This window comes from Oryzias latipes, chromosome 12, assembly GCF_053564925.1.
Source record: "Oryzias latipes strain Hd-rR chromosome 12, Olatipes_Hd-rR_3.1".
Lineage (NCBI taxonomy): Eukaryota > Metazoa > Chordata > Actinopteri > Beloniformes > Adrianichthyidae > Oryzias > Oryzias latipes.
In genome coordinates this window covers 3,648,453-3,674,818 of record NC_136248.1, presented here as the reverse complement: position 1 = coordinate 3,674,818, position 26,366 = coordinate 3,648,453, and the positions used below count along the sequence as shown (strand labels likewise).

The following is a 26,366-nucleotide window of genomic DNA, read 5'->3' as shown; positions in this document are numbered from 1 at the left end:
GCAGACACTCTTCCACAAGGCCACTGAGCTGCTAACCCAACTGCATCTCCTTTTAGCAGTTGTCAGCCCCCGTGGTCTCCCTCTGCTGCCTCCTGGTCTCTATCGGGGACACTTTAGCAGCAGCGACTGTACACTGTAAAAACAGGTCCCATAAAATTAGGTCCTTACCCCATTAGCAAATTTTCTTTAAATAAGGAAAACAATCTGCTAATGAGGTCAGAAAAATAGTCTTGCAGAGAAACATGATTTCACTGTGCAACACTTCTGATGAGACTTTTTCTTGCAAGACAGAAAATAAGACCGTTTTTCTTGAAAAAGGGTCTTTTTACTCTCCCAAGATTCTGTTTTTAGTGTACGCTCTCTGCTGATAAACCTGCTTGTGAACACGGGAGTCGCCATTCCTCATAGTGAGACATGGGAATACATTTCGGGAAAGAGACTGGGTTGCTTGTTATATCCCAGTCCTCTGAATGACGAGTCCTTTTTAAAAAAAATCAGAAAGCCCTTCATGCTGGTGCAAAATGAAGAAATTCTTCATGCATGGCAGAGGGTCACAACCACTGACTGTATAAAAGAACTGGACTGAGTGACCCCTCCCCCCTGGTGTTCCAAACAGGAAGTACCAACTGGCTCCAAGAAGCCAAAACTCCATAGACTTCTATGTCATAAACAGCTACTACTCAATCTATTGGTCAGGACAACCATTCTTGGTCTGATACATTTTTTTAGCATCTTCTTGATAATCCTTATTTTTCTGCAGTGCAAGTTATTCAAGTTATAAACTGTCCAATCAGATGTCTCAGTAAAAGCATGTGGTGTCACCTCAAACGTTCAACCCTCAACAGATTCTGTGGCAGCCCGCTGTCAAGTGGAAGGGGTGTGGCCTTCTAGCAAGATCATTCCTGATTGGAGAGAGGGGTTGCCATAGAAATGTTGACCCAGACCGGCTCGGACCAATCACGGCTTTCTGACGACCTCTGGTTCCAACATGGGGACAGCCATATGGTGGGAAAATGGCGACCGAATTGACTTGGTATGAATTGGAATTAAATCATTTTCTATGCTCTGTCCAGTTCTCATATACAGTCTATGGTCTCAATCACCAGCCAATCGGGATTGGCGCAGTAAGGTAAGATTTTTTGGGAAACATAAATGGAGGCATATCACATGCTTCCCATTTTCACCTGGTTCTAAAGTCACCTAACATTTGGACGATGCTACCTGATGGGCTTGTAGAGAAAGCGCTCAGTGTTTCTGCTGCAGGTCTGTGGACCAGTCTCAGTCTGGAGACTCGGCCTGTAAGTTCTGAGAGATCCCATCAACCAGATTCTGCCAAAATGCAGTTTTTCTTCCCCGTTCAGGTTTTTTGTCCTTTCCTGCTCCTGCAGACTCACAGAGCCTCAGTCTTGTCTCTCAAGGCTGATATTTGCTGCAGGAAAGTCTGTGCAAAACCTGAACACCACTGTTTTTTACCTGAAGTTCTTTCTTTCATTTCTTCTTAAGACATGAATTCAGTTGAAAAATATAGAGTCTTGTGTAGATCTGGAGAATGCATTACAGATTAGGGAATTGTTAAATTCAATTGGCTTTCAGCAGCATCAGATAGCTGTTAATTTCAGCCCCCCCACCCGGCTTACTGCTGCAGCTTCAGCAGCAAAGAGGACATAAAACAGTCTGATGTTCAGTCTGCGCCACAGCTTTACTCTCAGCAAGCACTCATACATTTCATCCTGTCTGCATTCAACATAGAAGGAGAAGTCGTTAATCATGTCCGGTTTGCATCACGATAGCAATCTTGAAGCTCTTCTTCACAGAGTCATTTGTGCATTTCTTCCTCTTTGTCTGCACCGGCCGCCTTCCTCACTGATGAGCAGAGAAATGTGCTTTGGTAAGGGACTCTCCAAAAGGACCGGTTTGATGCCGATCCAGAGCGTTCATTTCCCGCTTTAAGCGTGTACATACAGCCGTCCTCCCACCACGGCTCAGTGCGAAATATCGTAGTAATACTCGCGCAGTCGGGGTTCAACCACGGCAAAGCTGGGCCGCTCATCCACCCTGAAACCGAGAAAAGACAGTCTGTCAGCGTGTCCGACAGCGTTGCGCCCGTGCCTCGTGCTCGCCCGTCACTCACTTGTAGGTCCAGCAGCTCAGCATCATCTCGTACATCTCCTGAGGACATCCCACCGGAGCCTCCATCCGCCTCCCACCCTCCAGCATCTGCATGACGTCGTTTCCTTTCATTCCCTGTGGAAGGTCGCCAACACGGTCACTGAAAGATGCTGCATTTCCCATCAGTCACTGCTGACATAAGTAATCCAATTACTTCTAATGTAACCAGAAGGTAACTCAGGAACTGACGAGGTCAGCCAGGGGCACGTGTGTCATATGTTGTTGAATGTTTTATTTTCCTTTCTTTAAAAAGATTGATTTATTCTTTTTTTCTAAGGCAGATTTTCACCTCTGCATGGAGCTTCTGCAGTAGAGAAGCCTTATCCTCTGCTCGGTCCAGAGGGTCAGAGCAGGAAGTCAAGACCCCGCATAGAACAGAGAACCACATCCTCAACCAACCTATGAGGCTGTTTTTGTGATGGTGGGAGGATGGAAGGAGTGTCTGGAGAAAATCCATGCATGCACAGGATCTGAACCCAGACCTTTTTGCTATGAGGCAACACTGCTGACCACCAGTGAGCAGCCCAGAGCTCATTAATGACGTATTAATAATACTTTAATGCAGCGGTCTGCTGCCTTGAAGTCTCCTACTAACCAAAACCCACTGAGAGCCTCACCTCATCATTTAGAAAATCCACTCTGTTTTTGTGGCCATCAAATCATTCATTAATACAATGTAGCAATGTACAATAATCCAATTATAGTGCTACATAATTATTGTGGTACAGTGATACATTTTTCTATATACAGTATAGCAATTTGACCTTCTTTTACTTTTGCAGCCGTGCACGTGCAGAACATGAGTTTGTTTCTTTCAGTAAAACTTAACGAGCTTCATGACGTTGATAGTTCACCAAGAATCAAAGCCCTGGAAGTTGTTGTTTGACCAGAATTCACGTTAGAGGGAGTCTTCTACATTCACACTGTATACAGAATTACAGCTAAACTCTGATGATTACTAGTTTGGACTGGTATGAGAATGCATTAAGAACATTTGGTCTTTGTATTTAATTTGCTTAGATATTTCTTGCTATTTGGTGCAGAACTGAATTTGCATCTGTCCTGATCGTTGTTCTTGTCAGTCACACAGATAATGTTTGTTTTGTTCCTGACTCACAGCTTAAACTGTCCCGACACAAAAATCCCAACACTGCTGCAGTGACCAGCATGACCAGCAGGTGGCGACACGTGGCTGTGTGTGACCTGGAGCATTGCGGTTGGACTCTTCATACCTTGTATGGTTTCTGGCCGTAGGAGAAGGCCTCCCACATGAGCACGCCAAAGCTCCACACATCACTTTTGGAGGAAAACTTGAAGTAGTTGATGCATTCAGGCGCGTACCACTTCACAGGCCACTTCCCATGACCCTTTGCCTGCAGGAGAAACACAGCGCCAAAAACCAGTGTCAGGTGTCACTGACAGATTCAGGGAGAGCCACACTTTGGCAAAAGCTGAGCAAAAATATGAAATTAGAGCTAAAAAAAAAAAGAGGACAGAGAATCACAAAAACACATCAAACAGACTCGGGTTTCTAAACTAGACGGTTACGTTATCAGAAACATCTCAGATTATACATTTATCATAGATGACAACAGCTGTTAGCTCTGCTGCCAACCAAGACCGAACACACTCACGCCAGCACCGAAAAAGGAGAACAGAAAAGTCAAAAGCTCTCATTTACCTCTGGTGACCGCAGAGGACACAATGTGACAAACCCAGAGGATTCTGGGAGGTGTTTGAGGCACAGCTATCATCAACTCAAAGTCAAAGAGGAGAGCGACTCTTCAGGACTGAAGCCTCACAGAGCATCTTGGATCTAGCACATTGACCATATAAGAGAACTGGACCGAGCGAGGGTGACGTCACCCATAGAAGATGGTTCACATGCAGATGGCACAATGCAAAAGAAGTGTTGCAAAATCACAAGTTAATTATGTTACATGAAATGCCCAGTGGGAGGGGCTTGTTGTTCTGAACCTCAGCCCTGAGGTAAGAAGAAGTCATGGCAGACAACACTTTTTCAAAATAAATAATACGCTCATTATATTGTTGTTGTATGGTTGGGCATTTTACTTCCACAGGTTTTCTCTAATCCTGGGAAATCTCCGACTGTAATAACAGTGGTTTTGTATTTGCTGGAGGAAATACACAAAATGTCGTTCTGATGGAAGAAGACACAACAGGACTTCTTAGATTTATCAAAGAACCTGAAGAAAGATTTGTCTGTAAAAGATGGCAGAGACGGCTCACTTGTTCCCAGATTGTATTCTCCAAGTGTCTTTTTGTGCTTTCGAAAATCTTAAAATACCTCTGAATGCTTTTAAACATCCCTAAATTTGTCTGAATGTATCTGCCTCGTTCCTTATGGTCCCTCTCTGAAGCCAGAGGCATACAGCCACTATTGCACGGATGACAATTGGTCATACGTGAATATACGTGGGAAAAGTGAGAAAAGTTGTAGTCTTTGCATGAAATTCTCACAGATGTTTCCTGTAAGAACCACATCAAAACCACACAGCAAGTACAAATAAACCACGCAATTCATTATATGAAACTCATTAGGGATTCCTGCGTCAATTCCAAAATTCTAACGTGATATGTGCGCTGCTTACGTGATATAAATTGTACTTCTGTGGTCCATGCATGAAAAGTCCGTTAGACATATGTGGAACTGTTGTAAAAGCCACAAATTTGCATATGCATCTCACAATAGTCATCCAAAATTGCATAAGATTTACGTAATAATTGCATGTAAACTATGTAAAACAGGCTTAAACTGCATAATTTTCAACCGACCACAAATTCTGAACAGCTCCAAACCGATTTCACATGAAGACCTGTCGGCCGAAACCCTCAACGAACATCTGCGCACATCAACCAAGACACACAGGAATTACGTACATCAAGCGTGAATCCCGAAAGACCGACATTTCATACGTGGAAAATGCCTAAAATGTACGTAGCGGCCGTGTGACATGGCTTTGAGCCTCCTTTCTCTGAGCCTCTATCACCTTGTAGTAGTTGTGCTCTTCTGCGATGGCTTTGGACAGGCCGAAGTCGCTGATCTTGGCGTAGTGCTGTGTGACCAACAGTACGTTTCGGGCAGCGAGGTCTCTGTGGACAAAGTTGTGCTCTTCCAGATACTTCATTCCCATGGACACCTGGTGCACCAGCTCCGTGATGTTCTTTGTGGAAGCGTGCCTGTGAAAAATCAGCCCCTACTTAGAATAACTGAAGTCCAGGAAAAAAACCGCAACAACAGACGTTTGCAACATTTTCTTCTTTTTCTAAGTTGACATAAGACTCAGTCAGAAGGTCACAGACAGTCAACCAAAATATATATATATATATATATATATATATATATATATATATATATATATAAAGGTTGTATACGGTTGAGAACAGACCCAGCTGGACACCTACTTGTTCTTCTGCAGGAACTTGTTGAGCGGCCCCAGATCAGCCAGCTCCATGACCAGCATGAGGTTCTCCGCCTCACAGATGCCGATCATCCGGACGATGTAGGGGTTGTCCAGCTGCTGCATGACGCTGGCCTCTCGCAGCATCTCCTCGCGCACAGACGGGTTGTTGTCATCGTTTTTCAGGATCTTTACTGCAACCGGTTTCTCTGATCTGGCACACAGGATTGAGGGGTAAGACTTCATGCACATCTTTTCAAGTTCATCAAAAAGGATCAAGGATGTTAATTTAATCCCGTGGATTATTCTTTTGCTTTTAGGTTGTTTTATTAAGTTAAACGTTATTTTGCCTTCCTTTAAGAAGGACTTACTGATAATGTTTTTTTTTACTTTTGCATTCACAGATTAGCGTGTGACCTGGAGTGATCATCCTCCAGCCACGCGGTTAAGAGTTCAATTTCCATGTTCTCTAATTAAATGTCCTTGGGCAAGACCGAAAGTCAATTCCTAACACTTGGACAGTCCCACGGATTCTGTCGGAGGTTAGCTTTGCTTGCATACGTGTGCCGTGACTCCAAGTGCTTCCATTCTGCAGATTACAACTTCACATTGAGGTGGAGCAGGTGGAGTCAGCACTTGGTGTTTTATTTGAAAATCAAGTTAATGTTCCTCAGAGACTTTCTGCCATGGTAAACCTGACTCTTATGTAAATTTCAGTTCTGCTTCAGGGCTGCTCACCTGGGAGTTTCTGTCCAGCGAAGTCATCGTGACTGAATCTAATGAAACATTTTGACTTTTGTTCCCGCTCTGCGACACAAACTCTCTCTGCTGCCTGACCTCACCAGCTCAGCTGACATCGTCAGTGGAGGAGAGCTGAAAAGAACATACTTTCTCATCTTGTAGATGCCTTTCATGACGGTTCCGAAGTTCCCTGAGCCCAGTTCTCCATCCTCCAGGAAGAGCTGCTTGCGATCGACTGTGGAGCTTCTCAGTTCGTCTGGATCTGCATAAGGACTCTCGTACACCTCTGTGTCCATGGGCATGGCCTCTGATGGAGAAAAGTAGGTTTCACACTAAGAATAAAGAGAAAGACGTCTCATCTCTGAGTCATCTGTTGCTGTTCTCCACATTGACTCATGTCTGTACTCTCATCAGCTTCACAGGCTCATCATTAGCAGGTGTTTGTGTTTCAGGGCTTTTGACTCTGTAACCACAGAGCGTGAACCCTTGGTGTGTAGCTCCTCAGTCAGTTTTAAGGTTGTGAACATTCCTGAATTTCCCTGCTCATCTCTTAAACACAAACAGACCCTGAAAGGAAATGTGCTTCCATGTGCGAGCACGATGAACCTACCTTTGCTGGCTGCTTGATTTCCGGGAACTCGGGTTTCGTACGGGTTTGAGCTGTCTGTGGTGCTGTGTTGCGATCCACGACTGGGCTGTAGGTTGTACAGAGAGCAGAGGCTGAAGTCAGACTGAGGATGCAGACACTAGGCGTTCAGAGAGACTTCTCATGTCAGATAAATGTGAACACATCCCAGCATGGTGGCCGCTGAAGGTTCTGACAGCAGAGAAGCCCGAGTGCACCAGACCAATTGGACCATGGAACCCACGCTCCTCCTTCCACTTCCAAACCCACTTTAACACGCCAGATTCTCTTGTTCTTAGAAGCATGAGGGACTTTAACTCAGTTCTATATGATGTTGTTCTTTAAAAAAAAAACACTGACGCATCTTTTTAGTTAAAACAATGACTAAAACTGCTCTACACGGCTCGTCATTGGGAACAGAACTACCTTAAACTAAGTTCATTTGATGTTTAGAAGCTGCTATGTTTTCATTTTCCATCTGAACAAAAACATTTCAAACAGGGTAACAAACAGATCCCCTCAGCACAAATAAATAAAACTGTGTGCACAGCGCGGTGTGTTGTGGCGAGGTGTGGTTAATTCTGAAACCTTTTTTAGACATCTTTGGGCAGGTTGTCCTGTTCAAGTTCTGAGTTTGACATGTGTTCTCTGCTGTCCAGTGTCAGAGGCTTTGCTGCAGGAGAACTCGTCACAGGACAGCTTGGTTGGATTGTTAATTTCTTACTGTTAAAAAAACACATCAAGCAATGCCTGACTATACCTGGAGCCTGGGTTCTTTATGCTTTCAGTCTGCAGGACCCAGAATCTGGAATCACTTCCAAAAAACCTTAGACTTGACACTCTTATTTCAAGGATCTTAAGGATCATTTTTAAGAAATATATTGCTTTAACTTAGTTTAAGGATTTTAATTATTTTATTGAATTAATCTTTTTTTTTTATCGATTGTTTTGTGCTGTTCCATATTTTTTCTGTGTGTCTCTTATAACTCACTTTATTTCTGTTTTTACCTTTTGCCAGGCTACAATGGAAAATAAGAATTTCTCTCTTTTTTTTCTATATAAATAAAGATTAAATAAAAAAATAAAATTGTATTTTATCAAAGCAGATAAAAATATGAAAAAAAATAGTTTGCAGAGCCAAAGCAGGGTCATTTTTGGCAGAGGTAGAGCAGTCGACCACTGATCAGTGTGTGAGGATGAATGTGACTGTAAAGCCCTTACAAAAGGTAAAAAAAAAAAGGGCTACATAAAAGACGCTATTTACCATGTACCTTCAGCAAACTTTCACTTATTGTGTCCAATACTTGGACAGTTTGCTTCTTTATGAAATGAAGTCAAGGGTCATGATTCCAAATTACCGTAGATTCCAAAACTCTGCCCAAAATTACCGACAGCAAAAGAATTTGACCCTTTTAGAAAATGTGTCCTTGCTGATGTGCTTGGTGTGGTTTAGAGATTATCTGTACCTTTTTCCTCCCAATTCTAGCTGCATCCTTGATCATTGAGAAAATTCCATCTGCCACGTGGTGCTGGAAACAAAAGTTCAGGGAAATAATCAGAAGATCCAAATCTTGTGCGATTCTCATGATTACAGCGTTAGATATGAGAGTCTCAGGCGTGGCAGCCTCAGATCCAGATTGTGCGTACTGCTTCTGGTGTAAAAGTATCAGATGCTATAGTTTTGTGCGTAACAGACTTTAGTTTTACTGCATCAGGTAGAACAACCTCATGTTCCAGGCTCAGGTGGAATCCCTTTTGGTGTCTCTTTCCCAACATTCACGTTTCTGAGCTTTCTAACTAAAGTCCAACCATAATCCAGCTCTGTAACTTTGACCTCAAACAACAAAGTATCTGACCAGTTCCTTTCTGATCTGAAGTTGATTGTAGTTTGAATACACCAAAGCGTTTTAAAGCTTTTAATGTCTGCTTGACAACATCACTGATACTTCTTCATTTTTGATATTAAAATGTGTCTTTTCAAACCAGCATTAATTACTGAAAAAGCAAAAAACATGGTGTTTATGATGAGAAGTTTCTATTGACAACCGTTCGGTGTTCAGTTGATGAGCACACACGACTTACAAGCGAGTTTCCTGGCGCTGGGTGGTTTGCTGGAAGCGAGGGTCGTCCTATGAGTCCTGTGAAAAAGGAAAATGTTTCTTTTGGATCAGAGCTGCATGAGGTTCTGTGTCTCTGGCCCGTCCTGAGCGTCATCGTACCGGCATGTCCGTCCTGTCGTGGGCTGGGCTCGGTGAGGACTCGCAGCAGTCCGTCTGGTTTGTAGGAGTAATGCTCCACCAGCTGCAGGTAGGAGGGAAGAGCGGCGTGAAGTTCTCGCACAAACGTTAAGCTTGCAGACTGAAAATCGTAAATGCTGCAGGACAAGGAACAAAGGCCTCTCAAACTGGCTTTTGCTGCATTTCTACAAATGTGGTTCTGTTTTGGACCAGACATCTGCTGCTCGGCAGAAAGGAGAAACACTTCATGACAAACCTGCCACAGAGTGTCAAACTGTTTTCCGTCTGGGATGGAGAGCTTGTCCTTCCGGTCCCTGTCGATGCGATAGTGGATCACCTCTCCTTCGTGCAGCAGACACAGGGCGTAGGAACCGTTCTCGTTCCTCTGCCGAATCCTGCACACAGAACCTCAGTCAGGAACCTGGCTGCTTTCACCAGCTGCCGTCACAGTCATCAGTGGACGTGGCACGCCTGATCCCACGCCATGCACTGCTTTTACTCTGTTCATGCAGACATGAGGGAGAAAGCTTAACCACAGCTGTGAAGATGCTCACAAACGTGGAACCTGCCAGGAAAAGGAGTGAAAAAGAACTGATGATCTGGAACCAGGAGCTGCCAAAAGCTGCTGAAGGATCCAAACCCAGACCAGTCCTGACTGTGGGCTTGTAGCACTGACTGAAGGATGAATTCAGACTAAATATAAATCTGTGAGCAACCACCTTCATGCAGAATTTCCCCTCCTCTTATTGTGAAACTCAGCTGTGACAACAAGAACAACCTCAACTAGATCTCCTGAGCAGAGACAAAGAACAGAGAGAACTGGATCTATTCCTAATGTGGTGCCACTCAGAGGACAAAGGTCCACCTGAGTCCAAACAACTGATCGCAGTCTGCAGCAGCGTCAGTAAATGATGTTCTGGATGAAGCCGGTCCTGTTGGAGGTTTTGGTTTGAACGTTTGGGCGCCTGCCTCAGAGAGGACAGAAGTCCAGACCGATCTCAAACTTGCTCGCAGTTTTTTGTAGCGACAGTTAAAGCGGATTCTGTCAAGTTCACCCATTTTTTCTTTGAATCTTCTGTTATTTCTTTGCCCTTTTTTAAATTTACGCTCTGTGAGCTCCAATGGTCGCGCCAACCCACACTGTCAACATTTCACGCTCGTCTGATTCTTACAGGAATCTGACTTCATTCATTTGCCTGTTGTTATTTCAGTGAAGCTTTAACGCTGTTTGGATCCACCTGTTACCGCAGGCAGTGGGCTGTGACTGGAAATGAGCCGGAACCAGACCCAGAGGAGCCGCAGACACCAGCAGTGCGACAGGAACCATCAGGATTCCAGCCTGAAACCTCCCTAGCTGTTGTGGGGCGACAGCCCGTTTCCACTCGAGCACATCTGCAAAACGTCAGGTCGAGTCTGAGTGGAAAAACGGCACTTCCTGCTGTGCTCTGATGAGGGGCGAGGGTTTTCTCCTGTTTGGCTACTTCCGGAAGTCTTGTGCAAACCGTCAGAGCATCAGCTTCAGCGCGGGGTCGTGCTCCGGCTGCTGTCGATACATACATTCGAGGCAGACCTGGAGCCACCGTGCACGAGCGCGTGCACGTATGGGTGCTCACATTTACAGCAGACTTTCACTGAAACCTTTCTTCCTTTGACTTGTTCTAAAACGCTTCAGAAAACGAGAAGGACAGAGGCGAACTCATGTCTCAAAGAGCGTCTGCTTCTAAAAGAAGACCACAGGACAGAAGAGGAACTGAGCTGGGGGGGTGGGGGCTCATGTCCTCAGGCTGGAGCCTTTTCTGCTTCACAGAACTGTAGATTGATGCAGTTTGCTAAACAAAGAAGTTATGAAACTGGCTATTTTGACACCACTTGTTGAGTTATGTACGTACAACTTCCTGAGCTCAAATGTAATACGCAAAATCGCCCCCTTCTTCCTCAAGACACACCTTTTAGAGCTACTGACATAAATCCTGTAACACTCCTCTTTAAACCACAAAGGTTTATTATTTAAACGTTCTGAGAGATGAAACTATGAAAATCCTTCTAGTCTGTCAGAAAACCCAAAAGATTCTGAGAGCAACAGAAGGAGAAACTCATCTTCTGCACTTCAGCTCAGAGAAATTCCCTTCGTTTAACAGAAGAAAAGAGAAACTCCAAAAATGGAGGATGGAAAGTACATAAACAGAAAAAGACGGTTTCATTTTAAGGAGGACAAGATGATCTTCCAGAGAAGACAGAGCTTCGTCTGAGCCCCGGCACACTTCAGCTTGTTCAGGCTAAAGACCTGAAGAACACGGAGCACGGCTGATGTTCACAGAACTGCATCTGAAAATGGTACGATCCAGGCTCTGAAGGAAAATAAATGCTCCATCTGACAGAGGAGCCTCCAGAAGAAAAGGCTGACTTTACCTTAAATCAGAGGTGGGCACTGAGGGCCGCAGTCCTGCATGTTTTCCAGCATACCCTGCTCTGGCATGTTCTGATTGGCTGGACACACCTGAACCAGGTAATCAGCCATGAGTAGGGGAAGAGTATCTGGAATTCATGCAGACACACCGGCCCTCGAGGCCTGGAATTGCCCACCCCTGCCTTAAATGATGAAAATGACATGACACAGGTCCTAAAACACACACAGACATACTTCAACACAAACTGTGTGCGACAGTTAGGAGGCTTAAGCACAAAAAGCAGAAAGAATTCAAGACAGAGAAGACACGGAAGGATTGTGGGGGATTTGTGTTGAACTTAATTTGTGCTGCAGTGTTCATGCTTGCACAGTAACCCCCCTCCCCTTAAGACAGTGGGTCAAATGTGGTTTCAGCCCACAGACGAGCGTCGCTGCAGGAGCAGAAGCGGCTTCCTGCCTGTTCTCTCACATTGCTGGTCCACACAGAGGAGCAGTGACATTTGGGGCAGAGAGGACTTTTGTAGTTGTATAATGGACGAACATCAGACGCGCTCTAAAATAGACGCTCACAAGAATTTTCCGTTGTTGCGGGAGCCGCTCTGCAGCCGGGCCGCAGACTCCTCCCTGCTTATGGCGCCGTGGAACCAGGGCATGCTTTCATGCGCCGTGGTGGCGATGAGCTTCTCCAGCTGTGGCCGCTGGCTGATGATGGCCTGCTCCAGGGCCGCCCCCTGCACACAAAACACACAGCACCTCAGTCACGCAGAAATGGGTCCTTCACATGAAGCAGCAGAAGGTCTGGTGCATGACTCCACTCTAGATGACGTGGAACCGATTCAGGTAAAGGTGGGAAAGACAGGTTTCTCTGAGATGTGAGCCGCTGACATCACGACAGTCTGTAACTGGCAGCTTTTTCTTCTCACACATCAAGCAGCTTCAAAGGCCGGAGATCAGCCTCCGCACAAGTGTGTAAAAATATCTGTGTGAAAACTGCCTGTTGCTCCATTCACCACCAAAGCTGATGAGAAAACAACCATTTGTCTGGTTGGCTGCAGAGACCTGCGATCAAACAGGTGAGCCAGTGCCTCACCTGTCATCCTCCTTACCTGCCATCATTAAACGTGTACCAGTAATACAATAAACCTTTAGTCTAATCTGTGCTAAAAAGGTCATTTATACGTATGAATGTAATCATTTTTATCCTCAAAATTACTGTATTTACCACATTTCCTGTTCATTTTACAGCTCACGCAGGCTTGTGCAATCCCATGCAGACTGGGTTGCCTTTGGCTTATTCAGCATATGCTAATAAATTTAACACTTTATTAAATAGTTTCTATGCATCTTTTTACGTGTCATCGCTTTCCATTTAACAGTTATTCTTTCATGTTTGTCTGTTGTTTCTTTAATGGATCCGACATAAAGCTGCACTGAAAAAACACAGAAGGTGAGGTAAGCAGTAACTTGGCCTCAATTATATTATAGAGGGTGTTTGTGGGCTCACGCTGGTCTGGAGTCAGTATTCTGCTTCGCTCTGGCTGACAAAAATGCTGGATAAAATGTCATTAAGAAATGTCTCAAAGTTGGACTTTCAATCAAAAAAATAAAAAATCAACGTTGAACTGACACATCTGTATTCAGACTGAGAGACTTCTGAAATTTCTGATAGAGGGTAAGGAGGACTTTTATGCAAAAGTCACAGGCTGTTACCCAGACGGAGAGACATATGGACTTCATTGTGTTGCACACAGCCTGAAAACATATAAACACAGAAAAACGGCTTAAATTAAAACCAGTTTTAGTGGTTTTCAACCTAGAGGTCTCTTCTGAAGACAGAAAACTGTGAAATCTGCTAGAAGCTATTGGCTGCAGAGATAACCCCCCAGCCATGCCAGCGATGTTCACACCTGCTCAGGTAGGATGCTGCGTTGTGGTAACGTCATCATTTAAAGGACCGGAACCAGAAATTCACACCTCACAGAGACCGCCTCTGAGTCTTCCTCATCCGTTCAGAACAAAGGATGAGAGAAACAAACAAACGTCCAAACTGAACTTATCGCTCTTCAAAATCAAACTGCCCCCCCCCCACCATCATTGGGTTGCAAGGACGGCAGATGAAGATGCAGTTCAGGATCTGGAATCTGGAATCTGAGCGCGCTCAGTCGCTCTTTCTGACTGGCTGTTTTTTTAAACCTTTGCGTCAGAATACAGTAGAAATGTTCTATTTCTGTTATCTCCGGGTTCCTGTTCTTTTACTTTCGGTCTGGGCTATTGGGCAATTAAAAACCTCCAACAAAAGCTGTGTTTTGAGATGTGGGCTGGGTCAGCGGATCTCAGCAAAGTTCAGCTTCTTTCTCGTGAAGGAACTGATTCCCAGAACAGACAGATTCAGGAAGGCTTCTGACAGAGCGGTTCTGAGTTCATGTTTTGACATAAACGTCTTCAAAGAGGGGACCTCTGCTGCAGCCAACCGCCGATCAGGAGACTTTAAAGTTCACATACGTTCACTGTAGTCTCTGCCTTTCACATTTGATGATTCATCGATGGTTGGGGTTGGATCGTGCCCTCACAGGTTGGTGAAACGCTCGAGCAGTGAGGAGTCAAATGAGCCAAACGTGTTTGCAGGACTCCATACTGGTCTGTCTTCAGCAGATTAGTCTAGGTGTGATGAAGCGTGGAATCAGAGTGGAAGGTGGACAATACGCTTTGGCCAGCCATGGAGACATCTGTGACTACTCCAGTCTCCTTCCAGGAGTTTACATGTCAGAGACCACAAAGGCGTGCAAAATAGTGATCCGTTATAACCTGACAGTGTGTCCCAGAGGACAGAGGGAGGAGCCACCAGTGCAGCCTGAGACTCAGACAAATGGGGATCAGATCAGGAACAACAGAAACAGTATGGGAGCCAAGCGGGCTTAGAGATCCACCAGCCCGCCTGAACACCTGGATCCTCAGGCCATCATAGTTTATTGATTACTTGTTTACAATCTCTCACCACCTTTCTGAAAAGATGCTTCAGAAACAGAAAAACAACAGATTTCTGAACAAAGGATCCCTGCCAGGCAAACTCACCCTTAGGTTCCAGGTCTGCTTCACGTACTCTCGGATCAGCTTCTCCTTCAGGTCCTCAAAGGGTCCAACTTTGGGCTGCATGTTCTTGGGTCGGTTGCAGGGCTTCTTCAGGAGACACACCAGGCCGTCTGTCTCCTGGGAGTGGTGGTCAATCACGTCCACGGGGCTCCTGTAGCTCTTGCCTCCAGCGATGGCGTACGTCTCGTTGGGCTTTTTCTCGATGGTGTAGTGGTAGCAGTGCTTAGCATTGGCGACAGAAAGGGCAAAGCCTCCCAGGTAATTCCGGCTTTGCCGTAACAGGTACAGCCCGTTGCTCATGCCTGCCTGCCGAAGGTAGTCCTCCGCCTCCTCCCTGGCGATGTTGCCGTAGAAGAACGGCAGTGCGTTGACAGCGTCAGCCATCTTGGCCGTTGGACACTTGTCTCCTCACAAAACTAGGCCACCAGGATGAAGTGTCCCTGAGAAAACAAGAAGGTCACCTTGAGTTACAACTGCAAAATCTGAAAGGAGAAGCTAAAAAACAGATAAAAGTTGTTCTTTACTCCAGAAACAGGGACACTCAAGCAGGTGATGCTGGTATCGCCTGCTTTTAGAAGCAAAACAATTGTCTTTACTTTTGTCAGGTTGATGTCAGTAAGCTGCTGTAGTTTTTATAAACAGCAGTTTATATGAATCGTTCCAACAAAGACACTTGAAGAAAGTGTGTTTAGTTCTTTTTGTTAATTCTGTCCCGCAGCAGACCTGGACCACAAAGACCAGATTGCTTTTATTAATTCTTCTTTCTTACTGCAGCTTTCATACTTACTCAAAAACTCATCAACATTTTCATAAATCTAGAAAACATAGACAATGAATTTTAGGCATTGTAACCCCCCCCAATGAATAAATCACAGCAGAAGGAAACAACAAAAGATGAATTAGCCAAAATCTTTTATAGGTCTCCAAAAAATATTTCTAAATCCTATATTGAAAACCAAAACAAAGGGAGTTTTGTAATTATCATGAGATGGCCGTGGGACCTACGGCCGTTGACTGTATATGAGAACTGGACTAAGTGACCCCTCCACCCCGTGTTCCAAACAGGAAGTACCCGCTGGTTCCAAAAAAGCTGAAATCTAATAGACTTCAATAGAAAAAGAAACAGCTGTAATCAGTCATTCTATTGGTCAGAATAACCATTCTCACTCTGACACATCTTTTTAACATATTCTGGATAATCCTAATTTTTTTAATGATATTTTTGCTGCAGTAAAAGTCATTCAAGTAACAAACTGACCAATCAGATGCCTCATTAAAAGAAGGTGGCCTCACATTGAATGTTCAAAGCGTTTGATTTCCGGATCCTCCTGATCCTGCTTTCAGTGGAAAGGGTGAGGCCTTCTAACATGCTCACTACTGACTGGAGAGAGTGGTTGCCATGGAAATATAGACTAAGATCGACATGGAGCACTTGGAAATGGAGCTTACTGACGACGTCTGGTTCATGTCACAGACAACATGGCGGCAGACATATCGTGAAAAAATGGCGACTGAATTGACTCGAATTGAATTGATTTGGTTGGAACCGGGGGTTAGGCATTTTTCAATGGGTGAAGTCTCACTCGCTCAGTCCAGTCCTCCATATACAGTCAATGGTTCTAAGGCTTGGTGACCATTGTGGTGATATTTCAGATTTTCCACAATATGGGAAAAATCGATCTTCACACACACACCACCAGCTTAAGTCTACAACAACGCCCAAAGTTTTGTTGACCTTTGACTTCTGGAAGAGGCCATGGTCTTGAATTTAAAAAAAAACCTTTAATACCCTCTACAAATTGAAACTCCTCCCAGGGATTTCGACCTATCGCCTCCTAACTCTTCGAGCATCATTGGGAAGCTACTTTAGAAAAAATGTTGGAATTAGAAGTTGTGTGTGTGTGTGGGGGGGGGGTGGCATTCCCCGTTGCACATTTTTAACCAGAATATTATAAAAATTGAATCCATGAATTGTTGGCTCAAGCTGAACAATACGACATTACAATATGACCATGCCAGTAATGTGGCTGACAAAAATATCTCCATTGCTAAGGAAATCCAAAAATGTACTAGTGAAAATTACATGGACCTGCCCGTCACCAAAATAAAATGGTTGCCATGGAGATCATAGCAACAGAAAAGCCCCCACAAGTGTTTTTTTTATGATTCTGTCTCATGCAGCTCTAAGCGGGGCGGCAGAGTGAAGGGGCCTGAACCAGCTGCTTAGCCAATGAGGGCAGGTAAAAAGGGGGCAATGAGTGGTGGGGAGGGTGGGGAGCACCTGTGGTCCACATAACGCCCCTCACGGCTTTTTAAACTGTCCAATCATTTCCGTGAGCGTTCATCTGATCACTATCGGTGCTGCATGTCAGCTCCTTTGCTGCTCTCTCGATTTCATCTAACTGACTTTTGGGGACTGAGCGTCTTTCCCAAGGGCATGATGATTGACAGCCTGGGACTTAAAAAAAGGACTTGAACCCCCGAACAGCTGCTTGGCAGACAAGCCGCTCAAGCCCGTGACTTAAACCCGAGCCTCTAACTTCCTTTCCCCAAGTGTGAAGCAAACCCGAAGGCCGCAGTTCCTCAAATGACCATTATTAACCGTTGGCTGGTTTTAGAAGAGAGACTGACTCTCCTGTCAGAGTTCACACCAAAAGGCCTGATGATGACAAACATTTTTGGAAGGATGATGCTTCATTTACTGTTCATGACAGCTTTTTAAAATGGGAGGGTGTATTTCACTCTTCAAGATCACACAAGGATTGATTAACAGTTAAGTGAACTCAACAAAACTTCCATTTACTTTGTGTCTCCCATTTTTGGGGCAGAGATAATTCAAGTCAGGACGGTTTTCCTGCTTCAGGCTTCATTTTCACAGAGCAACATCAGAAGTTAAGGTTCAGAAATACAGAAAATAGATTCGGTCCGACCTGTGAGATCCCACCAAAAACACCTCTGAAGCAGAGCCCCGTACCCACCAGCTTGACCTACTTTCTACAAAGCTGAACACCAACCTTTGAATTTTCTATATGCAGAATGGAGACGGGGTCACTTATCATTTTAGTGCATATATATTAACGTTTCTCACACATGTCGTTCATGTCACGTGTGTCTCCAAAATCCAATTATTCGTGGGAAACAACTAACAGATCTTGTTCAGAGCATCCATTTCTGCTTTCACCAAACCACGTCAACAAAAAATAAAAACATATTCTGAACTGGAAAGGGTGTCGGTACGCGTGTTGGCTCCATTTTGGTTTCATTTACCAAAACCTTCTTCACAAAGAGCTTTGTTGTTCTTTAACTGCAGGTTCTAGGTTAGTCAGAAACAATGTCTCCTTTTTTTTTACAAATGTAACCATAAAATTCTGATCCATGGAATAACCGGCTAAAACGGACAAAGGTTTCATTCCAAGCTTTAATTTGGCCACTTTTGTTCAGAAAACATCTAAATAACTTTTAGAATACAAACTTTAGTTTGAGTAGACTTGTTTAGTTTTATAAGTCGTCATGACAATGGCTGTCCTCCCTTTGGGCTCACAGTTCTTGAAGTGTGTCATTTGGTGACTCACATCAGTTACATCACACACCATGGGGGTGGGGGGGTGGGTATATTACACATGAACCTAACATCTTGGCTTAAATGCATATCTTCTTTGTTTGCACTTGTAATCAATTAAGAGGGTCGCTCCCTTGTCCCTTTTGTTGTCAGTGGAGTTTCAGTTCAAATATTCATTTTCACTTTGCATAAAAACACACCAAGCAGTCAAATAACAAACCCGCTCTCAGTTTAAATTAAAGTGTTTGTTGAAAAATGGTGTAGGGTGGATGTATATGCATTAGGGTTAATATTTTAAAACAAATCCTTCAACCACTTTTTGTTAATATCTATAAATGAAGATATATAATATATCTTAATTAATTTAACATGGACGACAATGAACTAAACCCTAGTGTTCAATAATAAAAAGTTGTTACGGCTGCCTTACTTCAGGTTTTCTGCCTGAAGTTTCTTCCTAAATAAAATTAAATATGGTATCTTTGTGGGACAAACAGGTGAGTTTTGATAGAAATGACAGGTTAGAAAAACGTCCCTCATTGACGGCAACATCAGGACTCCTGATTTGTTTCTGCAGCCTTGCGGGTTTGTTTCATCTGTCACTTATAGAAGCAGCTGACTGAGACCCTTTCTGTCTGTCTGTCTTTTTTTAAGGGGGGGGGGGGGTCTGCATGCCACAGCAGTAGCATGGCATGTAAATATAACAGCTACAAAAAAACATACAAAAATATTATATGATAACACCACATTATGATAAATATAACAGCAACTTTATCATAACAACAGTCTGAAGCTTTAAACACTTATGACCTTAAATTAATTCATCTAATTGATCACATCTGAATCATTTTGATGTTCATTTAAATTTGCGACATTGTTGTGCCGTAAAAGCTCATAATACAACTGAAAAAGTGAAGTTAAGAAGTTTTAACAGACTTACAACCTTTACTTTTACATCACCTAAGGGTCGGTATTTGAATCCAGAACCGTTAAGAAAATAAATATCTGACAACATCAGCGCTCTACTTTAACACATCAAAAAACAGTTGCAACACTTTTCTGAGCAACCAAAACATTTGACCACAAACGTCTTATTACTACATCTGTTGTCAGACTTTATTCCACAGTTCATCACTACAACAAGAGAAGACATGAGTGATTTCATAGTTTAGTTAACCTGTTTAGTGCATTTGATCATTTTCAAGTCTGAGAGGCAGCCGAAGAGAAAATGATCCTCTGGGTAAGTTATCATGGCGTTCAGTATGTATGTCGTCCCTTCCCTTCGCTGCTGCACTGCAGGTCGGTACAGGCTCTGTAGCCGTTACCATGACAACACATCACACAGCGCATCTCAGAGTCCCTTTTTGAGAAAGAATTATCTAAAAATAAGAAGACTAAATTGCTAATAATTGATTTCATATTTATTTCTTTTGTAAGTGGCCATGGGATGAGTGGGATAATGCCCTTTGGGGTGTGCATTATCAGAGATGAACAGACTTCACAGAGAGGTTTCTGGTTCCTAAACAAACTTTATACCTGGCAGCAGTGGATGCGCTTTATTTTTTACGTACAAACATACAAACAGGTGAGTTTTTGATAAAAATTACAGGTTAGAAAAACGTCCCTCATTGACGGCAACATCAGGACATCAGGCACCTGCAAAGGTTTTATTTGATTGTGCCTGTTTTATGGATGCCAGCTTAAATAAAGTGGATTTGCTCCTAAATCAGGACGTCTTGTAACCGGCCAGGAGCCTGCTGAAAAAAACTGATGAGTCCGTGTGTCACGTTTGTCTTTGCAGCAAACAAAAAGTGCAGGGGATTCTTTGTTTAAACACTCCTCTGTATTTATTTTAGACAAACCAGATCATGGTGAGGTGGAGCCGTAGCTGCAGTGAAGCAGTTTCACCATAAAGCTAAAGAATTGTTGCATGAAAAACAGAAAACAGCTGCATGGCCAGCAGAATCACTGTGGTTACAGAACCTCTGGATCCTGGATCACTCAGAACACAAACATCAGACTCTGAGCCAGGCTTTGGACCATGACTGTTGTTCCTGATGTCTGGATTAAGTCTTAATGTCCTTTTGATCAAATTTATTTGATCTGACTATAAGCAGCTAAGAGACAATCTATTCAGAGCCTCTAATTAATGCTGCAGCTATTGTTGAAAGGCAGAGGCGATTCAGAAGAAAACATGCAAAGACCTGTTTTCAGTTCTTCTTGAAATTTACTGCAGGTTTTGTTGAAGTTGATATTTTTTACTATTTAACAGTAAAAGCTGCAGGGGAATGCTTTAGTTATATCTGTCTTTCTGTATTCTTCATGCAATTTTTTCTATATCTATATTTTCTTTTTTTATGCCATTTATTAGTTTTCTTTCAAGCAGGAATCGAACCCTCGCCTCGTGTCACCATTACTCACAACACAAACTAAAAGAAGATAAATTAAAAACATTGAATTTATTTTCTGTTAGAGATTACCGAATTAAAATAAAATGAACAAACTTTTATTCAACTTACATTTAGTTATGCACAGATTAGTTTTGTAATATTTAAAGCAGTTTCCACTGAAAGACATAAGAAAGGAAAAAAAAAGGGTCAGAGCCGTTGTGTTGTTTAAGCGCCGTAATGAAAAATTCAACCGCAAGAAATGTGTGGAGGGCATAAAGAGCTCAGGACAGAAGAAAGCGAGCTGCTGTTCCGATAAAATCTGATGCACACAATTTATCAACTAAATAAAATCTAAAAACAAATCAGGAAAACGAAAATATGATACTAAAAACTTCATTTATATTAGTTTAATCATAGTAAATTTACTGTCAAACTTATTGCATTCTAAACGGATTTAATAGCATTTTATTCTATGTCATTTAAAATAAAATGTAGAATTTTTGTGTTTCTAAAACGTCATTAAGTAATGTTGTTTTTTTCATCTGTAAACACGCGTGGAGTGCAGATGCGCACAGCTGACCTGGTTCGCCGCGCGCCAGACACGAGGCTTTGACCTTAAAAACGTCGACGGGTGGTTTGGTTAAACTTTTATGTTTCAGTTTTGATGATTTAAACGTTAAACAAAAAAAGGTAACGTTATTCATCAGGAAGGAAAATATTATTTGTTCATTTCATTTTGTTTTACATTTGTATTTATTTATAAATGTAACTGATTTTCAACTGAAACATATATTTTAAAAAGTCCAGAGCAAAAAGCAAACATTAAGAGCAGCTTTTTAGTTTTTTCAAAAATGCGTTGAAAGGAGAACCCTGAGTGACGGAACCGAACAGAGAACTTTTCTGGAGCTCAGGGTTTCTGGAGATTCCAGGCAGAGCGCTCCGGTCGATGCCTCTGAAATCACCCGCGTCCTTCTGCTCGTGACTCCGCAGGGGAACCTGAAGGCCTCACGAGAGTCCGACAAGAACCCAGGAGCCTGGAGAACTTCCAGAGCCGGGCAGAAGCAGAACCGAAGCGGTGTTTGCGGGGTCTTACCGTGCGCAAAGGGGGGGTTCCTCGCCGGATCGTGTGGGGCTTAGCTCCGGGCCTTCAGCGCATCCTCCATACGCGCCTTTATGTGTCCAACAGAGCACAGCTTCCTCTTTTATCAACTTCCTCAGCTGCTTTTCTTTCACTTCCTTTGTGAAACATGCAACTGACCAACGTGCACGCGGCACACATAGGAAGTGCACGCAGCAAACTGCCAGCTGCAGCTCAGACCAAGGCACCTGGGGGGCCTGCAGCCCCGGCGCTGTTGAGCCCAGGTGTCTCCTTTTCCCTCGTGGATGAAGAAAATAAGTTTTTTGTTTCAAAGGATTTGAAAATATGTTTTGAGAAATGTCAGAGCAGCTGGAGCTGATGGTGGATTTACTGCAGGCAAAAAAAAAATGGACCTAGCTGCAGGCGAAGCTACACATGATGCTGCTGCAGGTGGAGCTGGAGGTGAAGATGAAGGTGACGCTCCTGCAAGTGAAGATTAAGATGCAGGTGGAGCTGCTACTGTTTCTCAGAACATTTTTCCACCAACCGTAGCATCACTCGGTTCATTTTCCTCACCTGAAGGTCACACGACCTCTGGCTGTTTCCTGCAGTTTAGACGCTGCAGAGTCTCAGAACAAAGTTAGTTTGTCACGAATGCAACATTCCTGACGGGGATCCTGGAGCTAAGGGGGGGGGGTTAAATGGTGGGAATCTGGATGTATTGGGGGGGGGCTTCATGACAGATTTCTGCTCCCAATAGTTTATTTTCCTTTTTTGCTTGACCTCCTACATTACAATGCTGCTGTGTTTGTGTGAACTCTGGTCTCCAACATGGACGTGAAGGCGCCGCCAAGACGCTCAAACGGTCCCACCGTCACAGTGAAGCTGAGGTACAGATGGGTGCAGTGGGAGGGGAGGGGGTAAGAGGCGGCGGCGCCGTGGCAGATTTCAATCTGCTGACCTGAAGGCGGCGCTGGAGCTTCAACATTTTCTGTCTCAGTCCGCACACTCACTCAACCCCACCCCCAGGAGCAAAAGGCTAACAAGAGAAGGAGGCTTTTAAATTTACCCCCTCCAGGCCTTAAACTGTGCAAATGACTGCACGTTCGTCACGCTCACCTACCCCAAACTTCCTGCCCTGCGGGTAGGAGGAGCTGTTAAATCTAACCCGAGCATGCTCAGTGCTACACACCTCACTGTTCATATGAAGGATGACAACTGATGGAGGAACAGCTCCACCCTGTGGCCCAGCAGGGCCTTGGCATCAGAGACCAGCCCCCGTCTCAGGGTCGCCGTTCAAATCTGAAAAAGCCTCAACCATAAAACTGATGCAGCTTTTGTTTCTGTTTCCCTCTGAACCTTCAGCGGTTCCTGCTGTCCTGAAGAGTTCTGACAAAAATGGAAGGGATCCGCCCTGATGTGATGTGAAACCACTGACTGTATATGAGAACTGGACTGAGTGACCCCTCCCCCCGGCGTTCCACACAGGAAGTACCTGCTGGCTCCAAGAAGCCAAAATTCCACAGACTTCTATAGAGAAATAAACAGCTGTTACTCCGTCATTCTATTGGTCAGAATGAACATTCTGACTCTGATTCCCTTTTTTACATGTTATTGATTATCCTCTTTTTTTCTTGACATTTTTTTGTAGTGCTCATTAGTTAAATTATAAACTGGCCAATCAGATGCCTCAATAAAAGTAGGAGGTGCCTGCTGACCCCCACATCACACGTTCCAAACGTTCAAATGACAGATCCAAGCCGTTTTTAAGATCCAGCTAACTGTTAAGTTATGGTGCTGTGAAGACCCTCAAACAATCTAATTTACTTTTCAGTGGGTACTTCCTGTTTGGAATATGGGGCTGGGGGGGTCACTAAGTCCAGTTCTCATATACAGTCATCGTCAATGACTTGATTTCTATGCTGTTGGCCTTTAGCCTGAAGAGTTTAGTTTTAAATGATGACTGATGCCTCTGAACTTTTTCTATTTAACTTTACATCAGTTTGTGTCATTTACTGGGCTTTAACAGGAACGTTTATCAGCTCACATAGTCTTTAAAGACAGCTGAACTGTGATTGTACGAGAGATGTTGTCCAGCTTTATTTTAATTTACTCCTGGCCTAGTAGCTTCTCATTGGTGGAGCAAAACTCCCACCTTTCATTCTTGAATTTGAAGCAAACATAGAACTACCAAATGATGCAGTTCAATAAGTGACCACTAGGGCCATTGGCAGAAGGGGAGAATTTCCCATTAACTGCATCAATTTTTCACTAGAACTAAAATATGTACAGTCCACGGTCAACACCTTTATTGTTTTATTCGTTATGCATGGCGACTGTCATTTTTATGAGCTATTTTAATTTAATTAAGAGCTCATTTTTTGCTCATTATGTCTTTGATTGACAATCAAACATGGCTGGGTGCTTTCAGTTTTCATTTTCACCATTCATTTACTCAGATCCACACCATTAGGACATTTAAGAACGACACCATAAAGACCTTCAGGAACAGCACCAGAAGTACATTGAGGAACAACACCAAGGGCATTTAAGGACAACATCACAAAGAAATTCAGGAACGACACCAAAAGGACATTTTAAAATGGCACCACAAAGACATTTAGGCTAGAAAAGTGTCTTCAAAAGTCAACAAAGACAAAAAAGGTTTTGAGTTTTGAAAGTATGACACGAGACAGAAACAGGATTTTAATATTCTGGAGGGGGGGCTTCCATAGAGAGGCCAGCAGGAAAACGGCCACAGCTTAAAAACTTAAGTAAGCCAGGTTCTGAGAAGATCAATGGAAAACCCAAGACCCAACTATGTCTTTGATCATACTGGGATGAGAAAGCTTTCCACAAAGCCTGATGGGATCCCAAATCCAACACCCTGAGGCTGTACACTACACACGTGGAAGACCTGCCATCCATGTTCATGGAACAAAGATCCATCAGCAAATGCAGGTGTGTTTGTGAGCGGGGAAGGTTTGAAAATATGCAGGACAGTGTTCCCCGAGGACCAGGGTTGGAAAATGCTGTCCTAGATTCATATATATTCAATTTGATATTGATAATAATTCAATCAACGACATGCACCAGACTTTATAGAAACCTGTTTAGAGATTTGGACCTTTCCTGTTCCAACTGTTCCAGATCCTCAAAGACGTGACTGAGTGCTGCATCTTTCTGGTCCCCATCTTTGCTGCATATTCTGTAACTTTTCTTTATCTTTGCAGCATTATTTCAATTGGGCTTCATGTCAGTTTCAATCCTGCTTCATGTCTGTTTCACTTTGCCTCCATGTTTGCTAACAAACTTTATTTATAAAGCACGTTTCATATAAAAGCATAACACAAAGTGCTTTACATTAAAACAAAACAAAATAATCTAAAAACAAGCATGAAAATTAAAATTAACAAGCACAAAAAAATAGCGCCCCCTCCCCGTACCTAGACACAGCCCCCCACTCCTTTCATACATCCCACCCCCTAATCGGGAAAGACAATGAGAAATAGGCTGAGCACGAAAACAAGATGTTGGAAACGCTAATAATTGGAACCTTCCTCTCTGTGAACAGCTGCATAGACAGCCAAATGCAGCATCACAGGCGGGGACCGCTCCACCACAGCTAAGCGGTGATGCAGGTCCCCATCCAGAGCCGCAGCGGCTCAACAGCAGCCGACCCAGAGGGGGGGGGCCCAACTGAGGAAGCACCGGAAATAAAAGTGAAAATAAAAATGAGAATGAAAGAGTAAACATAATGATAAAAGCAATAAACATTGAAACATGGTAAATTAAAATAACGCGTTAAAAATCTAGTTTAACTTCATAAAACAAGATAAGATTGATAAATAAATAACAATAAATGAACAACTAAATAAATAAACTTCTGCTTTATGTCTGTCTCCTCCTAGCAGTAAAGCTGCTTCTCTGCTTTACTTCTGCTACTGGTCTGCTACACTTGATCTGCATGTCTGCTCCAGTTCTGCTCCCTTTCTGCTGCATGCCTGCTTCACCTTTTCTGCATGTCTGCTCCCTTTCTGCTGCATGCCTGCTTCCCCTTTGCTGCATGTCTGCTCCACTTCTGCTGCATGTCTGCCTCGTGTTCACATCTTCTCTGCTCCATTTAACTGCATCACTGCTGCATCTTTGCTCCATGTCATTACCCAGGATACATGCCTGCGCCTCTTGCGTCACGCAGGATGCAGTTCGTTCCGCAGAGGACACGCGCGCACACATCCTCAGCACGCGGTGGTTTCCCATTGACTTTGATCCATCTTGATGTTGGCGACGGCCCAGAAGCGCATGCGAGAACCGCGCACAGATCATGTGATCTGTGGGATTCTGTAACCGCTTGGTGCGCGCCCACAAACACGACTCCATGTCAAGCAACGTCAAGATCCACTTAAAGCGGGACTCTGCTGCTCCTTCCAAAACCCACCGCTCCTCACGGGACACTCACCTGAGTCCTTGGGCTCCGCCACGTTGACTGCAGGTGCACGCGTGTCTCATCATGAAGGTGGCACGAGCGTCTCATCATCGCTGCTTTCCACGACCCGACATGCACAACATGAGAGCAGCCTCTAATGCAGAACCCCACCCGTCGGTTTTTTAATGTTCCTGTCCCACGAAAAACCAAGATCCCCGTCAT

The 26,366-nt window shown here is 43.8% G+C and overlaps 1 protein-coding gene across 4 annotated transcripts; it reads right to left on the bottom strand.

Annotated features, from left to right (window-relative positions):
- Window positions 1-1,680: 1,680 nt before the first annotated feature.
- syk (spleen tyrosine kinase) lies at window positions 1,681-26,366 on the bottom strand. Of its 4 annotated transcripts, XM_023960615.2 has the most exons (15): window positions 21,734-21,947; window positions 14,674-15,131; window positions 12,172-12,332; window positions 9,451-9,589; window positions 9,177-9,258; window positions 9,040-9,095; window positions 8,424-8,486; window positions 6,943-7,027; window positions 6,480-6,639; window positions 5,596-5,805; window positions 5,181-5,370; window positions 3,402-3,542; window positions 2,132-2,244; window positions 1,963-2,055; window positions 1,681-1,863 (listed from the first exon to the last, which is right to left on the bottom strand). In XM_023960615.2, exons 2-14 carry the CDS (start codon window positions 15,073-15,075, stop codon window positions 1,983-1,985), a joined length of 1,875 nt encoding a protein of 624 aa, XP_023816383.1. In that variant the 5' UTR covers window positions 15,076-15,131; window positions 21,734-21,947; the 3' UTR covers window positions 1,681-1,863; window positions 1,963-1,982. The 4 variants fall into 4 exon arrangements, with proteins under 4 accessions (XP_023816383.1, XP_023816382.1, XP_023816381.1 ...); XM_023960614.2 differs by lacking the exon at window positions 21,734-21,947 and adding an exon at window positions 26,178-26,366 and having other exon boundaries at window positions 1,681-2,055; XM_023960613.2 differs by having other exon boundaries at window positions 1,681-2,055.

Excerpts from the sequence above, each read along its gene's own strand:
- syk (XM_023960614.2), bottom strand. The coding sequence starts at position 15,075 with ATGGCTGACGCTGTCAACGCACTGCCGTTCTTCTACGGCAACATCGCC. Across the intron at positions 8,487-9,039 it reads CAGCGCCAGGAAACTCGCTT|CACCACGTGGCAGATGGAAT; the intron begins GTAAGTCGTGTG and ends TTTTGTTTCCAG. Across the intron at positions 2,056-2,131 it reads CTGAGCTGCTGGACCTACAA|GGTGGATGAGCGGCCCAGCT; the intron begins GTGAGTGACGGG and ends TCTCGGTTTCAG.